At 43.9% G+C, this 18,436-nt stretch overlaps 1 protein-coding gene across 1 annotated transcript in view; it reads left to right on the top strand.

Moving 5' to 3' along the window:
* Positions 1–18,436, top strand: part of COG7 (component of oligomeric golgi complex 7) — an 88,712-nt gene that overhangs the window by 63,469 nt on the left and 6,807 nt on the right. The window contains exons 14-15 of the mRNA XM_040257798.1: positions 4,861–4,944; positions 9,210–9,324. Coding sequence (XP_040113732.1) covers positions 4,861–4,944; positions 9,210–9,324 — 199 coding nt within the window. The remainder of the gene's footprint in view (positions 1–4,860; positions 4,945–9,209; positions 9,325–18,436) is intronic.

Here is an 18,436-nt window from a genome sequence, read left to right as displayed (position 1 = left end):
CTTTCTCTGGGTCCAGATCTCAGGTTTCCTTTCAGACTTCTGAGACAGTCCCCTGATTAATTTTTCTTACGGACTTCTCAAGTCTATTTGGATTTGGCTTTTTATCATTCTTCTTTGTTCTCTTTTTGGAAATTAGGATTTTTTAAAAGATAATTTTAGGGGGGGGACTTCCCTGATGGCTAAGACTCCTCACTCCCTTTGCACGAGGCCTGGGTTTGATCCCTGGTGAGGGAATTAGATCCCACATGCTGCACCTCAGACCTGGCACAGCCAAAATAAGTAATGAATGAAAGAGAGAAAGATAATTTTGGGGGAAGGACTCATTTATGGGCTTTTGCTTACCAGTAGATCCTTTGCTTTCTGCTGTCCCCTGGAAAATATACTAGATCGGGAGCTGAAGGCCACTCACTCATTCACTATGATTTGGTCAAGTCTTGGGCAAAATGCCATGAGATCTTCTCTAACCAGATCTTACATTGCAACCATGGGTGGGGCGGGGTTGCGTGTCGGGTTGGTGGTGTGGTGGCTATTGCTATCACATCCTAGCAGAAGCGATGTCACCATAGCTATACCCAGACAGCCATATGTGGTCTTGCTGGGTCATGTGGCTGAGGCTGTTAGAGCATCTCCTTATCCTTAAAATGGGGATACACTGATGGTCATCGTATGAATATGTGAAGATTAAGTGAGGTTTCGTATATGATAGAATTTAGGACAATCCCATCACAGAGTAGTTGCTGAATAAGTAGTGGTTTTCTTTTTTTCTGTGATTATCAGTTTTTAAGAGTAATGATAGTTTTTAAACATAAAAATTACTCATTTTTCAGAAATTCAAACAATACAGGAAAGTGCAAGGAATAAAAGCAATAAGCCCCTTCAGGGTACCTCCATCCAGATATCATCAAGCCAGACATATCTTCCTGTCCATTCACATGCTGAGGGCTAGGTGGGCATTGGTAGATAGAAGGTCCACAGGAAAAAATGGAATTGTACTACTCATACTGATTTTTAAAAAAATCAAATGTGTGCAACATAGATTTTATTTGACTTTAGAAAACAATTGAACCAAAGGAATGGTTGAACTTGAGATAATAGTTTCTTCACCATGAAAGGTTTCAGTTCCCAGAAGATCTCCGCAAGATCAAGAAAGAAAGATTATAAAAATTCCTGATAGATGGAGTCACTGTTTTTGTGAGTCACTTTTCCATTTTAGATAGATACTAGCATTGATTCCGGAGAAGGCAATGGCACCCCACTCCGGTACTCTTGCCTAGAAAATCCCATGGGCAGAGGAGCCTGGTAGGCTGCAGTCCATGGGGTCGCTAGGAGTCGGACACGACTGAGCGACTTCACTTTCACTTTTCACTTTCATGCATTGGAGGAGGAAATGGCAGCCCACTCCAATGTTCTTGCCTGGAGAATCCCAGGGACGGGGGAGCCTGGTGGGCTGCCGTCTATGGGGTCGCACAGAGTTGGGACACGACTGAAGTGACTTAGCAGCAGCAGCAGCAGCATTGATTCACCTGCCCTGAAAGCCGATGGGATTAGCATTCCTTCCGTCTCTCATCTCCCTTCCCCAGCCTCCCAGGTTTGGTTGTTTTTATCATTTTTATTTTGTCAGAGGTTGAAAATCTCAGCCTCCTGTTCTGAAACCTCAGTTCTGCCAGTTATTTAGTCTTCTTCGCCATTGAGCTGGGCTTGGTGCCTCCACCGTCCTTTCCCTTCTACTTCTGCGTTCCACACTCACTGTTCTGCCCCGTCCTCGGTTGCCTGATCTCACCTTCTCATTCAGGCCTCACCGCAAGGGCTCGGGCCCTGGGAATGGACGCGGGCAGCTCTGGAGATTAGGGGGAATTCTCCCTGTGTGCCCGTGTGAAAGCACACAATACAAAGGCAAACACTTTTGGCCCTAAGGATTTGAAAATTAAACCCTGCTCATTAAATGTTTGTTTTTAATGTTTGCTGGTAAATTGTGTTCCCTTGTCCATTACAAGAATATAAACCAACACCGTATTCCCTTTCAAGATAGGCTGTTGAAGTTTACTTACGTTACCTGGTGACAGACGGTTAGAAAAACCCCTTTGAAGGAAATTTTGAGTTGAAAAATAATCTGCACTATTTCCTTGTTGACCTCTTGAGGTCCACCCCCTCTGCCCACCGTTTCAGGCCCTCCCACATCAGTCCACCCCGTCTCACCCTTATCCCCAGGTACTTTTCCACTCTGGCTCTTCTTCCCCTCCACCCTCATCTTAGCCACCCACCTCCTCTGTGAAGCCCTCCCAGGGCCTGCAGCCCACGGTGCTTGTCCTTTAGATGCTGTGCCCTTTCCGCACGACTCAGCCCTGGCTCCTGGCCACCCCCCTCTCTGCCTGCCCTGGCCTTTACCACCTCTGCTCCCTCGCTGAGCCCCTCTACCACCAGGTTGCATGGTTGCTTCTTTCTAGATCCGTCTCCATCTGTTTCTGTGGCCACTGCCCTGGTTTGGGTTCTCGTCATCTCTGAATTGTTTCTTGAGCCTCTCCACCCACAGTCCTTCTGAGAATTGCTGCATCACTCTTCATAAAGCATCGCTCTGATTTTTGTCTCTGCACATTCAGATCCCTTCCCTGGCTCCTCACAGTCAATATGATAGTCTATTTTTAAAACTTTTTATTATGGGAAAATTTCCTACATATATGCAAGAGTAGAGGGAAGAGTGTAATAAACTGTGCATCCTCATCACCCTGCTTTGACACTGATCAACTCTTTGCTGTCCTGGGTCATATATACCCCCTTATCTAAAATAAGAGCTCTAGGGGCTTCCCTGGTGTCACAGTGGATAGGAATCCACCTGCCAGTGCAGGGGACACGGGTTTGATCCCTGGTCTGGGAAGATCCCACATGCCACAGGGCGATGAAGCCTATGTGCCACAACTGCTGAGCCCACCCTCTGGACCCTGTGCTCTGCCCCAAGAGAAACCAGCTCAGTGAGAAGCCTGCACTCCACAACACAGAGTAGTCCCTGCTTGCCACAGCCAGAGAAAGCAAAGTAACAAGGACCCAGCGTAGCCAAAAATAAATAAATAGAACTCTCAAAATAATCACAGTACCATAAGCACCCCTAAAAAGAAAATTAAAAATAATTCCTTAATGTCATCAATTAATGTTCAAATTCCTGATTGTCTTATAAATGTCATGATTTGAATCAGGATCCAGACTAGCTCTGCACATTGGTGGGTATGTCTTTTCCATCTCTTTTGAGACGTAACAGGTTACCTTCCCATCTTTCTCTCTCCCTCCCTTCCTCCTTCCCTGCCTCTTTCTCTTTTCGCTCTCTCTCGTTACCCCTTTTCTTAGCCTGGTGTTCACACTGTGCATTCTCTTTCCAGCCTTTCCTCTCTGCACCTCATGCATCCTCTGGCCATCCCCTTCTCTAGCCACCTTGGGCTCCTGTTCCTCTGTACTCTTATTGTATAAAATCAACATCCACCACTGAGAACTCCTGAAGTGGAAGCCTCTGTGTGTGTGTGTGTGTGTGTGTAGGGGTAGGGGTAGGGGGAGGGGGTCTAGGCTAGGAATGTGTCAGGGGGTCTCGGTTCCCTAGAGAGAGCAAGAACCAAGATCAGGCACTTCTTTGTCTCTCCCTTCAAAGCCTGGCACAGCACAGGCACTCAGTGTCTGTGCCTGATCCGTGTGTCCCTCCCTGTGGGGTGGGAGTTAATTGAAAAAAAGTAGGATATTTTGAAATGAAAGGATTCTCAGAAAAGAACAAGAAGTTTAGAAAACTATAGGGGCAGGGCTGGGGAAGAAAAGACTTTGTCTAGAGCAGGCAAATTAAGAGTTGAGTTGGTGCTCAAGAGCGTGGGGAGGAGGGTTGCAGCTTGGCCTGGGCTGGGAGCCCAGGGGTGGACGTGGTCACGCCATTCCCGGAAAGCTACTTAGAGGATCAAGCAACCAGATCGGTCTCAGGTGGCTGCAGAGAGCAGCTACCATGTGACCTCAGGAGTCCCTCCAGGAGTCCAGCCAGCAAGGGCCTTGCTTTCCAGGCTGGCTCTAGGGTGACTTGGGTAAGAATTAAGAAACTAGACTTCTGTGTGAAGGTGTGCCGGGCTGACCTCTGTAACCACGTGTGTACCGGTAACTGGCCTAACTCTATAGAGGGGCCCAGGAAGGCTCCACAGTGATGTCATGGTTCCACTAAATGCCAAAAGGAGACATGTCAGTGCTGCAGGTCTCCAGACGGGGGTTCAGGAGAGGACAGAGGGGCTGCCGGGGGGGTCTGGAGCATCCTTCTCATCCCTTTCCCACTGAGTTCTGAGTCAGCTGAGACCTAGATCCAGAAACAGGTGGATCAAAAGCAGCAGTTTTACCTTAGTGGCAGCAGTGTTGGTGAACATGGTTTGGATATTCCTGTAACCAGACAGGGCTTCCGACTCAGATATGGTCTCTGGAGAGGATTTTAGAGGGGAGTCCTGGTCTCTACAGAGTGCAGGCTGACGACCCCAGAGTTAGTGAGGCTACCTGTGCCCGGCAGAGAAACCCAGAACAAGAATAACCAGCTCTTTCTCTCACCTTCCAAGAAAGGTGAACAGAGAGAGTCGGTTCCCATTGAATAGTTGAGTTGGGAAGGTGGGACTTCCTGCTTTGTAGATTTTTATGGATCGGAAAGGATTTAGAGAGAAAGAAAGGATTGCCTCCTCTCTGGCGGGCTTCCCCGTGATGACTGGAGGAAGAGAAACCCCTGCTCTACCACATGGCGATGACACCAGAGGCCGGCTCTGAGCAGAGACAGCGCCTGCGGTGGGTGCCGCATTCTTCGTGTGCTTTCCTGTGCTGCCTGGGCGCTGTGACCCTGACTGCTTCCTCTCCTTCCTCCTTTAGAGCTGGAACACTGCTGGCATTGGAGAAACCCTGACCGATGACCTGCCCACCTTCAGTCTCACCCCGCTCGAGTACATCAGCAACGTAAGAGCCTCTGCACACTTTGCTCTGTGCTGATCACAGCATCTGAGACCACTTCTTGTCTGGCCGTTCCAGGTGCAGTGGCTGCCCCGGTGCTGTCTGGACCTGTGCTTTGGGACAGTCTCTATCCATAGCCAAGAGTTTAAGGAAATGCAGCTGACTTCCTTAAGTCAGCTGATGAAACACATGTGGATTTTGGAGCCTAACACATTCCTGCCCCTGCCCCATCCCTTTCAATGTGAGATGTAGCCAAAACCTGAGGGCTTCAAAGTGTGAGTCCAGTAGGACAGGGGTCCCCAACCTTTAGGATCTAGTGCTTAATGATCTGAGGTAGAGCTGATGTAGTAATAATAGGAGTAAAGTACAGAATAAATGTAATGCACTTGAATTATCCCCAAACCCCAGCCATGGAAAAATTGTCTTCCATGAACCTGGTCCCTGGAGCCAAAGATGTGGGAGACCATTGCAGTAGGAGATTCAGAACTTGGGAAGATGGGAAGCATGGTGGTCAGATTCTTCATGACTTTTCAGAAGAACAGTGTATCGTAGTTCTGAGTTCAAATCCAAAAAAACATGTTGTGAGCACCTACCTGATACCAGGCCCGTGTACTCATGTTTAATTTCATAGCAGCAGGTACATCTCTTCCCTGGTGGCTCAGATGGTGAAGAATCTGCCTGCAGTATGGAAGACCTGGGTTTGATCCCTTATTTGGGAAGATCCCCTGGAGAACGGAATGGCTACCCACTCCAGTATTCTTGCCTGGAGAATTCCATGGACACAGGAGCCTGTCCATGGGGTTGCAAAGAGTCGGACACAACTGAGCGACTTAATACTTTCACTTTCAAGTAAATCTCTACAAGAATTTTAGTTATACAGGCTTAATGTTAACAAAGAGCAGAGTGAGCCTTGCAGGGGAACAGGGGCACCTCAAGGCCCTTGCCCCTTCACCTTTCACCCTTGGGAGCTGATTGTCTCCCAGACATCTGCATGTGGCCTCTTCTTTCATTGCCCTTCCTGCAGTCCAGCTCTGTTTTTTTTTTTTTTAATAGTTAAATCTGAAAAAGTTTTATTTTTTTTTAATTTTTTTAAATTGAAATATACACCAGTTGCTTTTTTTTTTCCGTTTCATATATGATATTATACATGTTTCAATGCCATTCTCCCAAATCATCCCACCCTCTCCCTCTCCCACAGAGTCCAAAAGACAGTTCTATATATCTGTGTCTCTTTTTCTGTCTCGAATACAGGTACTAACGCATACGTATGGAACTTAGAAAGATGGTAACGATAACCCTGTATGCGACACAGCTCTGTTGTTTTTAAATGTCAGCAAACCTAAGAAATACCATCCGGGAGCAGCAGATCCCAATCATGTCTTCCCCATACTGTGGGAGAGTTCTGTGATTTTTCAGGGGTGATTTTGAGGTGGGTGATCTCTGCCATGAGCATTCACTTTAGGACCCACCCCCTTTGTAAGTCACGACTACTGGAAAGATGGGAAAGAATTTTAAAAGTAAACACGGTACAGTTAGAGGAAGCCTGTGTGATCACACTGGTGAGTAGCAAAGAGAATGGCCTTCCACACTCTATTCATTGAGCAGTGTCCTTGTGCACAAGGCAGTTGTTTTCCTGTTTTCAGGGCATTATTCAATATCCTGGGCTGAGGGAGCTAAAAAATGTGAGCAGTCTTTACAACCAACGAGAAGACTCTCATTTTTAGGATTGAGATTTGTGTGGCGGTGGTGGTTTAGCCACTAAGTCATGTCCGACTCTTGCGACCCCATGGACGGTAGCCTGCCAGGCTCCTCTGTCCATGGGATTCTCCAGGCAAAAATACTGGAGTGGGTTGCTATTTCCTTCTCCAGACTTGTGTGTTGCACTGTAAATTGATTCCAGAAATGATGTTGCTTTCCAGAAGGGACTTGAAAGGTTTTCAAATTGACTTTTTAAAACTCATGTATTTATCCTTTTGGGTCCTGCTGGATCTTTGTTGCTGTGCTTGGGCTTTCTCTAGACGCAGTGGCTTCTCCTGTGGTGGAGCACAGGCTCTAGAGTGTGAGGGCTTCAGTAGTCGAGGAGCACAGGGTGAGTTGCCCTGAGGCATGTGGGATCTTCCCAGACAAGGGATCGAACCGGTGTTCCCCTGCATTGGCAGGCGGATTCTTAACCACCAGACCACCTGGGAAGTCCTAGGCCGAGGTTTATCTTCACAACAACTTAGTGAGCCGGTTGGTGGCAGCCATGTTTTCACATCAGCAGCACCGAGGCTCTGGGGGATGGGAGTGGGGCGGGGAAGCCATTTATCCGGCGGCCGCTCTCTTAGGATGCCAGGATGCTGTATGTGTGTCTCACACAGGATTAATTTCATCCTTGCCACAGCCCTTTGAAGTAAGTGTGAGATCACCCTCATTTCAGAGATGATGAAACCAAGGCCCCGGCTGGTAAAGTAAGGTGCCCAACGTCACACAGTGGGAGAACCAGAACTCAAACCCTGGTCCTCCGGCCACAGAGGGTTTCATGTTTCCTGAGTCACTGTGCTTACCTAGACAGGATATTGGCGAGTATTTATTGAATATGTGAGAATAGTAGACAAACCTCTAGAGGTCTGATGAGAAACATCTTTTCCCACATTGATTTCTAAAAAATAAATGTAGAACTCCCAAGAGAAACCTGGTGTCATGGAATCTCTCTAGGAATCACAGGGATCCCCACAATCTGAGGCCCATTAATCGAATTTCAAGGTGTCAGATGTACCTGACACTTTGCCTGGTTGGTGGGTGCCCTCACCCACACAGAACTGTGTGAGCATTATGAGGGGATGAAACAGAACATCCTTGGAAAAAATGAAACAGCATAGATGCAAGGCATAATGATGACTATTCTTTATTTCAAGTAAAACTGGCTACAGGTGAAAGAGGTACCAAATACAAGAATATGCCTGTGATATCTGCACATAGTAGGTATTCAGGAAGTACTGGCTGAGTGGAACTGAAACGAAGAAATTCTAACCCCAAAAGTCAGCATCCTTCTCTTCCTCCAGCCTTGGGGGAAAATGATGATTTTTGTGGCCATTTCAAGCTGCAATGTACAGTGGTTGTGGTTATTAGCAAGGTACGCGATCACTTGTCTAGTTTGAATGAAAGATTGTGGTAAGTAAATGAAAGGAAAAGGTGCTGATTTCATTTGTTTTACCATCTGTGTATGTACCTCTTTAAAAGGACACCAAACTAACAATTTCTTATTCGCACATGGGCTGCATTAAATATTTGGAAATGAAGGTGTTAATCTGGGCTGGTAGCTTTTGGGAGTCTGCCTTAACTTCTGGATACCTGCCACAGTATGAGTATACGTAAGGCCAGATTGAGAAGATCTTTCTCAGTTAGTCCTGGGACGTTAGCTGGCAGAATCAGTGTCAACTCTTAAGTGGGAATGAACGTATAGAAGCCAAAAAAAAAGCAACAGGCTCCAGTGCTTTTTTAAGAAAATATATATCACATTGTCATAACCTGAAAATCAATTTCATTTTGGAACGAAACATATACTTATCTTATGCGTACCTTTACTTTGTGCTAAACAATTGTGAGTTGTAATAGAAACAGGTATCTAAAATGTATCCATGATGACACACACATGACTAACCCTGAGTTACTTTATGGCTCATCTCTAATGTCTTGTAACCCTACCTTTGCGATTCCTCACCAACCAAGAAGGTTTTCTAGAGTTTGTATTATGAAAACATACAATTTTCCCACCAAATTTACTTATAAACTGCTTTTTTTACCCCCCCAACAAAACTTCTTCCTTCACCTGCTTCAGTAACCTGGAAGGAAGAGACCCAGATCCAAATCCAAAAGACACGATTGAAATTCTTGCTTGACCATGCGCTTGTTGACATTAGCGTCTTACCGGTTTTTTTCATCCATGAACAATAATAATAACATATTTACACAAGCGCTTTAAGTTTTACAAAGCACTCTGGTAATCCATTACTCATTTGAGGTAGCGCTCACATTGAATGCATTCCAGAAATATTGAGGCCATTAGTGAGAAGGATGCAGTCTGTGATCTACATGCAGACTGGCCATGCTTTTATTTTTCAGACGTTGCCTAACCCATGTTACCACACACTGGGCAGATCAGGCCTGGGGCTGCCAACAGGTCTCGCGCAGTTTTGTCTGCCCACTGTTTGCCTTCGCATGAACGTCCTGCATGCAGTCGTTACACGCATGCATCAGCGCCGGGCTGACAGCGCTCTCTTTTGTTTCAGATCGGGCAGTACATCATGTCCCTCCCCCTGAACCTGGAGCCGTTTGTGACTCAGGAGGACTCAGCCTTAGAGCTGGCTTTGCATGCCGGGAAGCTGCCATTTCCTCCTGAGCAAGGTGAGAGAGACGTGCGGGACAGGGAGCAGCCGGCTGGGATGTGATTGCAGGCTCCTCGCAGCCTCACCCGCATCACACACATGTCCTCACACTCCCAGTGAAATAGGTGTCAGAGTGCACAGGAGTGACTGGGACAGATTGGGGTTCTCTTATTGTACCTGCTGAGGGACTTCTGCAGGACGGAGTGGGTAAGGGAAGGCTCACTGTGCAGGGTGTCCCTGGGTGAACCCCCCCAGTGCCCTCAGTGGGAAGGTGTGGGAAGGTGGTGGCAGGTGGGCCTGGGCTCATAGGCATTCACCGATGACAGAAGGGAGCTCACGGGGCGAGGGGTTCCCTAGATGCACCCTCTCTGCTCCCCTCTCTGTGAGCCACGTGTGGAGTAAAGTGGACCCTTGTAAGAACAGTTCTTGTCAGAACAAAAATAAACTCTCCAGCACAGAGGTTTGCATTTCCTGTCCAATTGCCTCTGAGTGCAGCAAGCTCCCAACTCCCCAAGGCTCCTGGGTCTATAAACTGACAAGGTAAAAATACAACACATGAACACATTTCCTTTTCCTCATTATCTTGGCCTGACAGATTTGAACAGGGGCCATGTACTCTCTGATCAAAAATCGTCTTATCTCTAAATTGGGCACGATAGGCCTCCCTCTTTAAGGCTGAACAGACAGAAAAAAAGAATCACTTGGTGTATAAAGGATTCAGCAGCTCAAGAAAAGGCACCACACTGAAAATAAAATCACATTGAAAGATTATACATTAAGGGTTGCTAAAAGGGATCTCATGTAAATACAGATTTAAAAAAAAGATGACTGCATCACTGTTAGAAGAAGTTTAATCAAATCAGAAGATAATAACTAGGACTAAATGATTCTTTATGTGAGTAACAGGTAGATTCCATAGTGAACCTGTAGTAGCCAGGCACCCTAGTGTGTCCAGTAGCGCAGCACCAATGTATATAAAGAAGAAGCTGATAGACATGTAGCGGCAAAACTACATGAGTACTGAGAAAACCTCATACCTCTCATTTAGGCTTTTGCGGAAAGATTAATGAGAAAAGAGAAATTGTTCCGAATAATCAGTGCATTTGACTGAATCAATACATCAAGCTTTTTACCCCACAGAGAATTAGGATTGTTGTCAACTTTCCACAAACTGTTTGTAAAAGTAATACAAATAAAATCTGTAAGTTTTATAGGATCCTAAATATTGATGATACTCATATAATTTTTTGGCTGCGCCACCTGACATGTGAGATCTCAGTTCCCTGACCAGGCTTCTTGCAGTGGAAGCGTGGCGTCTTAACCATTGGACTGCCAGAGAAGTCCCTGATACTCATATAATTTTTGAAAAAAAAAAAGAATAATTCTGTTTAAAACTCAGATTTAAAATGTGAAACCTGCTAAGCTAATCTATGAGTGAGAATTAATCTTAGGGATAAGGAAGAGAAGACTTTGAAATGAAAGAAATTGTAAGAAATATAAATAGTAAGCTGGAAAAAATAGCAACATATATGATAGATGATGGTTAATATCCTCATTTTATAAAAGTTCTTATGAATCAGTAAGAAAAAAGTGAACACCTACAGAAAAATAAGTAAATAACCTGAAGGCATTCAAATAAGCTAAAACATATAAAGAAATGTTTAACCTCAGTAATTCTGAAAGAGCTGCAAATGAAAGTAACATAGTTCATTTTTTATAACTTATCAAATTGACTGCATTTATATCCATATATTTTAAGTGTTTATTTAATATTTGGCAAGGTGGAGGAAAACAGTTTAAATTGTACAGTTTGAATTCCTGAAGGACTATTTGACATAAGGTCAAAGGCCTTAGAAATGTGTATACCTTTTATATCAGGAATTCTGCTATATAAGTGTGCTAATAAAATAATCACGAGTATAACGCTATGAATGTGTGTCCCAGCGTTGTTTATAAAAGCAAAGCATCAGAAAGAAAAATAAATGTGAAACTGTAGAAATTTTGATGAGAAATTTTTTGGTATATCCATATAACTAAATGCTATACAACTGTTAACACATTCAGTTCAGTTCAGTCTCTCAGTTGTGTCCAACTCTTTGCAACCCCATGGACTGCAGCATGCCAGGCTTTTCTGTCCATCACCAACTCCTGGAGCTTGCTCAAACTCATGTCCATTGAGTCGGTGATGCCATCCAACCATCTCATCCTCTGTCGTCCCCTTCTCCTCCTGCCTTCCATCTTTCCCAGCATCAGGGTCTTTTCCAGTGAGTCAGTTCTTTGAATCAGGTGGCCAAAGTATTGGAACTTCAGCTTCAGCATCAGTCCTTCCAATGAATATTCAGGACTGATTTCCTTTAGGATTGACTGATCTCCTTGGAGTCCAAGAGAGTCTCAAGAGTCTTCTCCAACACCACAGTTTAAAGCATCAATTCTTTGGCTCTCAGCTTTCTTTATGATCCAACGCTCACATCCATCCATGACTACTGGAAAAACCATAGCTTGGACCATATGGACCTTTGTCAGCAAAGTAATGTCTCTGCTTTTTAATATGCTGTCTAGGTTTGTCATAGCTTTTCTTCCAAGGATCAAGTGTCTTTTAATTTCATGGCTGCAGTCACCATCTGCAGTGATTTTGGAGCCCCCCAAAAATAATCTGGCACTGTTTCCATTGTTTCCCCATCTATTTGCCATGAAGTGATGGGACCAGATGCCATGATCTTAGTTTTCTGGATGTTGAGCTTTAAGCCAGCTTGTTCACTCTCCTCTTTCACTTTCATCAAGAAGCTCTTCAGTTCCTCTTCTCTTTCTGCCATAAGGATGGTGTCATCTGCCTATCTGAGGTTATTGATATTTCTCCCAGCAATCTTGATTCCAGCTTGTGCTTCATCCAGTCTGGCATTTTGCATGATGTATTCTGCATATAAGTTAAATAAACAGGGTGACAGTATACAGCCTTGACGTACTCTTTTCCTGATTTGGAACTAGTCTGTTGTTCCATGTCCAGTTCTTAACTGTTGCTTCTTGACCTACACACAGATGTCTCAGGAGGCAGGTAAGGTGGTCTGGTATTGCCATCTCTCTAAGAATTTTCCATAGTTTGTTGTGATCCGCACAGTCAAAGGCTTTGGCATAGTCAATAAAGCAGAAGTATGTGTTTTTCTGGAGCTCTGTTGCTTTTTCAGTGATCCAACGGATGTTGGCAATTTGATCTCTGGTTCCTCTGCCTTTTCTAAATCCAGCTTGAACATCTGGAAGTTCTCAGTTCATGTACTGCTGAAGCCTCACTGGGAGAATTTTCAGCATAACTTTGCTAGTGTGTGAGATGAGTGCAATTGTGCAGTATTAGAATAGTCTTTGACATTGCCTTTCTTTGGGACTGGAATGAACACTGACCTTTTCCAGTCCTGTGGCCACTGCTGAGTTTTCCAAGTTTGCTGGCATATTGAGTGCAGCACTTTCACAGCATCATCTTTCAGGATTTGAAATAGGTCAGCTGGAATTCTGTCTCCTCCACTAGTTTTGTTCGTAGTGATGCTTCCTAAGGCCCACTTGACTTCACATTCCAGGATGTCTGGCCTAGGTGAGTGATCACACCGTCATGGTTATCTGAGTCATGAAGATCTTCTTTGTATAGTTCTTCTGTGTATTTTTGCCACCTCTTCTTAATACCTTCTGCATCTGTTAGGTCCCTACGCTTTGTCATTTATTGTGCCCATCTTTGCATGAAAAGTTCCCTTGGTATCTCTGATTTTTTTGAAGAGATCTCTAGTCTTTCCCATTCTATTGTCTTCCTGTGTTTCTTTGCACTGATCACTGAGGAAGGCTTTCTTATCTCTCCTTGCTATTCTTTGGAACTCTGCATTCAGACGGGTATATCTTTCCTTTTCTACTTTGCCTTTCACTTTTCTTCTTTTCTCAGCTATTTGTAAGGCCTCCTCACAACCATTTTGCCTTTTTGCATTTCTTTTTATTGGGGGTGGTCTTGATCACTGCCTCCTGTATAAGGTCATGAACCTCTGTCCATAGTTCTTCAGACACTCTACCAGATCCCTTGAATCTATTTGTCACTTCCACTGTATAATCATAAGGGATTTGATTTAGGTCATACCTGAATGGTCTAGTGGTCTTCCCTACTTTCTTCAATTTAAGTCTGAATTTGGCAATAAGGAGTTCATGAGCTGAGCCACAGTCAGCTCCCAATCTTGTTTTTGCTGACTGTATAGAGCTTCTCTGTCTTCAACTGCAAAGAATATAATACATCTGATTTTGGCATTGACCATCTGGTAATGTCCATGTGTAGAGTCATCTCTTGTGTTGTTGGAAAAGGATGTTTGCTATGACCAGTTCATTCTCTTGGCAAAACTCTATTAGCCTTTGCCCTTCTTCATTTTGTACTCCAAGGCCAAACTTGGCTGTTACTCCAGGTATCTCTTGACTTCCTTCTTTTACATTCCAGTCCCCTGTGCTGAAAAAGACATCTTTTTTTGGTGTTAATTCTAGAATGTTTTGTAGGTCATCATAAAACCATTCAACTTTAGCTTTTTTGGCGTTAGTGGTTGGGGCATAGACTTGGATTATTGTGATACTGAATGGTTTGCTTGGAAATGAACAGAGGTCATTCTGTCATTTTTGAGATTACAAAAATATTTAATGCAGTATACAGTATGAGTCCATTTAAAAAAAACTTCTGTGTATATAAGTGCAAGAAGAAAAGACTAGGGGACTTCCCTGGCTATCCAGTGGTTAGGACTCTGCACTTTCACTGCTGAGGATATTGGTTTGATCCCTGGTCAGGGAACTAAGGTCTGTTAAGCTCTATGGTGAGGCCAGAAAAACTGGAGAACACTCACCACCACTATCAGTTGGTATATCCACTTTGAAAACAGTTTGGCATTTTTTAATAAGAGTGGCAGTGTGCATACCCTCAGCCTGTCAGGTTTACTCCCAGATGTATATCCTAGAACCTCTTCAACAGGCGCCCCCATACATATCTGTAAGGATATTTGTGGTGACTTGGTAATAGCCACAGACCGGAAGCCACAAACCGAATATCCATCGACAGTCAGTGGAGACCTACAGTATGGTGCAGTCGTGGGATGGAATAGTTTGCAGTATTAAAGGTGAACAAGCTACAGCAAGACATAATGACATGGATGATTCTCAAAAACATATTATCGAGCAAAAGAGGTAAGGCAGAGTGTAAACAGCCACAGCTTGAACGCTTGCTGGGGGATGCAGAGCATGGAACCTGGGCTCTTGCTACGTGTGACTGGAGAGGCATGGGGGGGATTTCAGGTCCTGGCAGTGGCCTTTGTCTTGAGCATAAAAGTGGTTGCACTGGCATTGGCTTTATGGTTGTTCTGTAAGACATGTAATTTTTTTTTTTAATGTTCTACCACATGTATGATATATCTCATGACTTGTACAAGAGGAAAACCAAAACTTAGACCCGAGGAGTATCAATTGATAAAGGTTGTCTGGAGGGTGATTTCCATCAACAGCTAAAGGACACCCATCCTTTTTGATCCAACAGCTCTTCTTCTGCATGCCCATCCTAGACGAATCCATGTTTATGTGCCCACAGAGGTGCATATGAGGCAGTTCATTGCACAAAATTAGAAAACCCAAATGTCTGTTACTCAGAGCAGATAAGTATATTGTGACGTATCCATAATGTTGAAAAATTCTTTTTGATTTTCTTTATGAGAGGTAGAACTATTTGTACCTAGAGATAAGGTCTTCAAAAATACAGATTTTATATATTGTTACAGAAGAGATCTGTTATTATTAAGACAAAAAAGCAGATACAAAATAATTCATACAGTATTATTTCTGTTTTGAAAATACCCCACCTTGTCTATTTCTGCATGCATGTTTGCATGTAAAAGTATTGAATATAGATCCGGCAGAATATGAACCAAACTCTATTCCATTGTGGTTTGATGAATTTCTTTAGTATTATGTTTCAATTCCTTTCTAATTGTCTTTTGTGTATCTACTGTAGGTTTTTGCTTTGTGGTTGCCATGAGGTTCACATATAATAGTCTCACACACACATACTTCAGTATATTTTAAATTGGTAGAAACTTAAACTTGAATGCATTTTGAAAAACTCTACATTTTTACCTCCCCCATCAGTTCAGTTCAGTTCAGTCGCTCAGTCGTGTCCGACTCTTTGCGACCCCATGAATCGCAGCACGCCAGGCCTCCCTGTCCGTCACTAACTCCCGGAGTTCACTCAGACTCACATCCATCGAGTCCGTGATGCCATCCAGCCATCTTATCCTGGGTCGTCCCCTTCTCCTCCTGCCCCCAAACTCTCCCAGCATCAGAGTCTTTTCCAATGAGTCAACTCTTCTCATGAGGTGGCCAAAGTACTGGAGTTTCAGCTTTAGCATCATTCCTTCCAAAGAACACCCAGGACTGATCTCCTTAAGAATGGACTGGTTGGATCTCCTTGCAGTCCAAGGGACCCTCAAGAGTCTTCTCCAACACCACAGTGCAAACACATCAATTCTTCGGCGCTCAGCCTTCTTCACAGTCCAACTCCCACATCCATACATGACCACTAGAAAAATCATAGCCTTGACCAGACAGACCTTAGTCGGCAAAGTAATGTCTCTGCTTTTCAATATGCTGTCTAGGTTGGTCATAACTTTTCTTCCAAGGAGTAAGTGTCTTTTAATTTCATGGCTGCAATCACCATCTGCAGTGATTCTGGAGCCCAAAAAAACAAAGTCTGACACTGTTTCCACTGTTTCCCCATCTATTTCCCATGAAGTGATGGGACCAGAAGCCATGATCTTCGTTTTCTGAATGTTGAGCTTTAAGCCAACTTTTTCACTCTCCTCTTTCACTTTCATCAAGAGGCTTTTTAGCTCCTCTTCACTTGCTGCCATAAGGGTGGTGTCATCTGCATATCTGAGGTTATTGATATTTCTGCCGGCAATCTTGATTCCAGCTTGTGCTTCCTCCAGCCCAGCATTTCTCATGATGTACTCTGCATATAAGTTAAATAAGCAGGGTGACAATATACAGCCTTGACGTACTCCTTTTCCTATTTGGAACCAGTCTGTTGTTCCATGTCCAGTTCTAACTGTTGCTTCCTGATCTGCATACAGATCTCTCAAGAGGCAGGTCAGGTGGTCTGGTATTCCCATCTCTTTCAGAATTTTCCACAGTTTCTTGTGATCCACACAGTCAAAGGCTTTGGCATAGTCAATAAAGCAGAAATAGATGTTTTTCTGGAACTCTCTTGCTTTTTCGATGATCCAGCAGATGTTGGCAATTTGATCTCTGGTTCCTCTGCCTTTTCTAAAACCAGCTTGAACATCAGGGAGTTCACAGTTCACATATTGCTGAAGCCCGGCTTGGAGAATTTTGAGCATTACTTTACTAGCATGTGAGATAAGTGCAATTGTGCGGTAGTTTGAGCATTACATTTTTTATGTCATATATCTTTTTGAGTATCCCTTGACTAATTTTTTTAGTTAATTTTACCTCTTTTGTGTTTTAACTTTCATACTAGCTTTCATACTAGCATCTACTGCCTTAACCATATATTTACCTTTTACCAGAGAGATTTTTATTTTCATGTTTTCTTGTTATTAGTGCCTTTTCTTTTCAGCTTAAAGAAGACCCTTTAATATTTCCTACAAGGCTGGTTTAGTAGTGATGCACTCCTTTAACTGTTACTTGTCTTGAAAACTATCTCTCTTTCAGTTCTGAATGATAACCTGAGTGATAGACTGTTCTTGGTTGGAAGTTTTTTCCTTTCAGCACTTTGAATATAACATGCCAGGCCCCCTGACTTGAAGAGTTTCTGTTGAAATATTAGCTGATAATCTTATGGGGTTTCCTTGCATATAGCAAGGTTTTGTGTTTTCTCCCCCCATTGCATTTAAGATTCTCTTTAACTTTTGAGATCTCACTTATAAAGTCTGTTGGTGTGGTTTTCTTTGGGTTCATCTTATTTGGAACTCTGTGTCCTGGATCTTAATTTCTGTTTCCTTCCTCAGGTTAGGGAAGTTTTCAGCCATTAGTTCTTCAAATAAATTTTCTGCTTGTTTCTCTCTGCTCCTTCTGGGACCCCTATAATGCAAACGTTATTCTACTCAGTGTTATCCAATAAGTCTCTTAAGTTATCCTCACTTTTAAAAATTCTTTCTTTTTGCTGATCTGTTTGCATGAATTCCACTCTCTGTCTTCCAGGTCAGTGATTCGTTCTTCTGGTTCATCTAGTCTGCTGCTGAATCCCACTAACGTATTTTTCAGTTCATATTCTTGAGCTCTATTATTTCTGTTTGATACTTTCTTATATTTTCTCTCTTTTTGTTGACATTCTCACTGTTCATCCATTCTTTGCCCAAGCTGGGTGACCATCTTTATGATCATGAGTTTGAACTCTTTTTCAGGTAGATGACTTATGTCTGTTTCATTAAGGCATTTTGCTCAGGTTCAGTCTTTTTCTTTCATTTGGAAACAGTCCTCTGTTTCCACATTTTGCTTGACTCTCTGTGTTGGCCTCTGTGTAACAAGCGAAAGAGCCCCCTCTCCCAGGCTTGAAGGAATGGCTTTGTGTAGGAAATGAACCTTATCATTCAGCTTCACCTTAGCTCTCAGTTGTGTCTTAAACCTTTGTGATTGTCCAGGAAGCCTGGTTTGTTTCTTGATGGGTCCCAGGATGTGCCAAGACCTGTCTGTTCCTAAGGGGGTGGTTACATTGAGCACCCAGATTCAGGCTGATTGGAAGCCCAGATCCGCAGGTCACAGCTTTTAAAGTATGCAGGGGCTGCAGTCATGGACCCTGCTGCCCTCCAGACTGGAAGATCTGGTCTGGAGGTGTCTCGTGGGCGACAGCTGCAAGAATAGGGACTTCAGAGGAGTGTGGAAGCTCCTTGCTGGGAGGCACCAGTGAGCAGGGGTGAAGCCAAGGGGAGGGGCAAGATTGATGTCTCCCTGCCTGCTTTCCCAGAGGACACCTCTGTAGCCCATAGGTGTGTGGCAAGCCTGAGGCCAGTCCCGCAGGTTGAAGCTTCAGGAATTAAATGGTCATTTTTCACATGCAGACCGGTTGTGTTACAGTCTCCCGTGTGGTGTCCTGGGTGTGGTATCTTGTCCAGAATACCACA

This window comes from Oryx dammah, unplaced genomic scaffold (genome assembly GCF_014754425.2).
Source record: "Oryx dammah isolate SB20612 unplaced genomic scaffold, SCBI_Odam_1.1 HiC_scaffold_2, whole genome shotgun sequence".
Classification (NCBI taxonomy): Eukaryota; Metazoa; Chordata; class Mammalia; order Artiodactyla; family Bovidae; genus Oryx; species Oryx dammah.
Note: the sequence above shows the minus strand (reverse complement) of the source record. Positions and strands in the feature narration are given on the sequence as shown.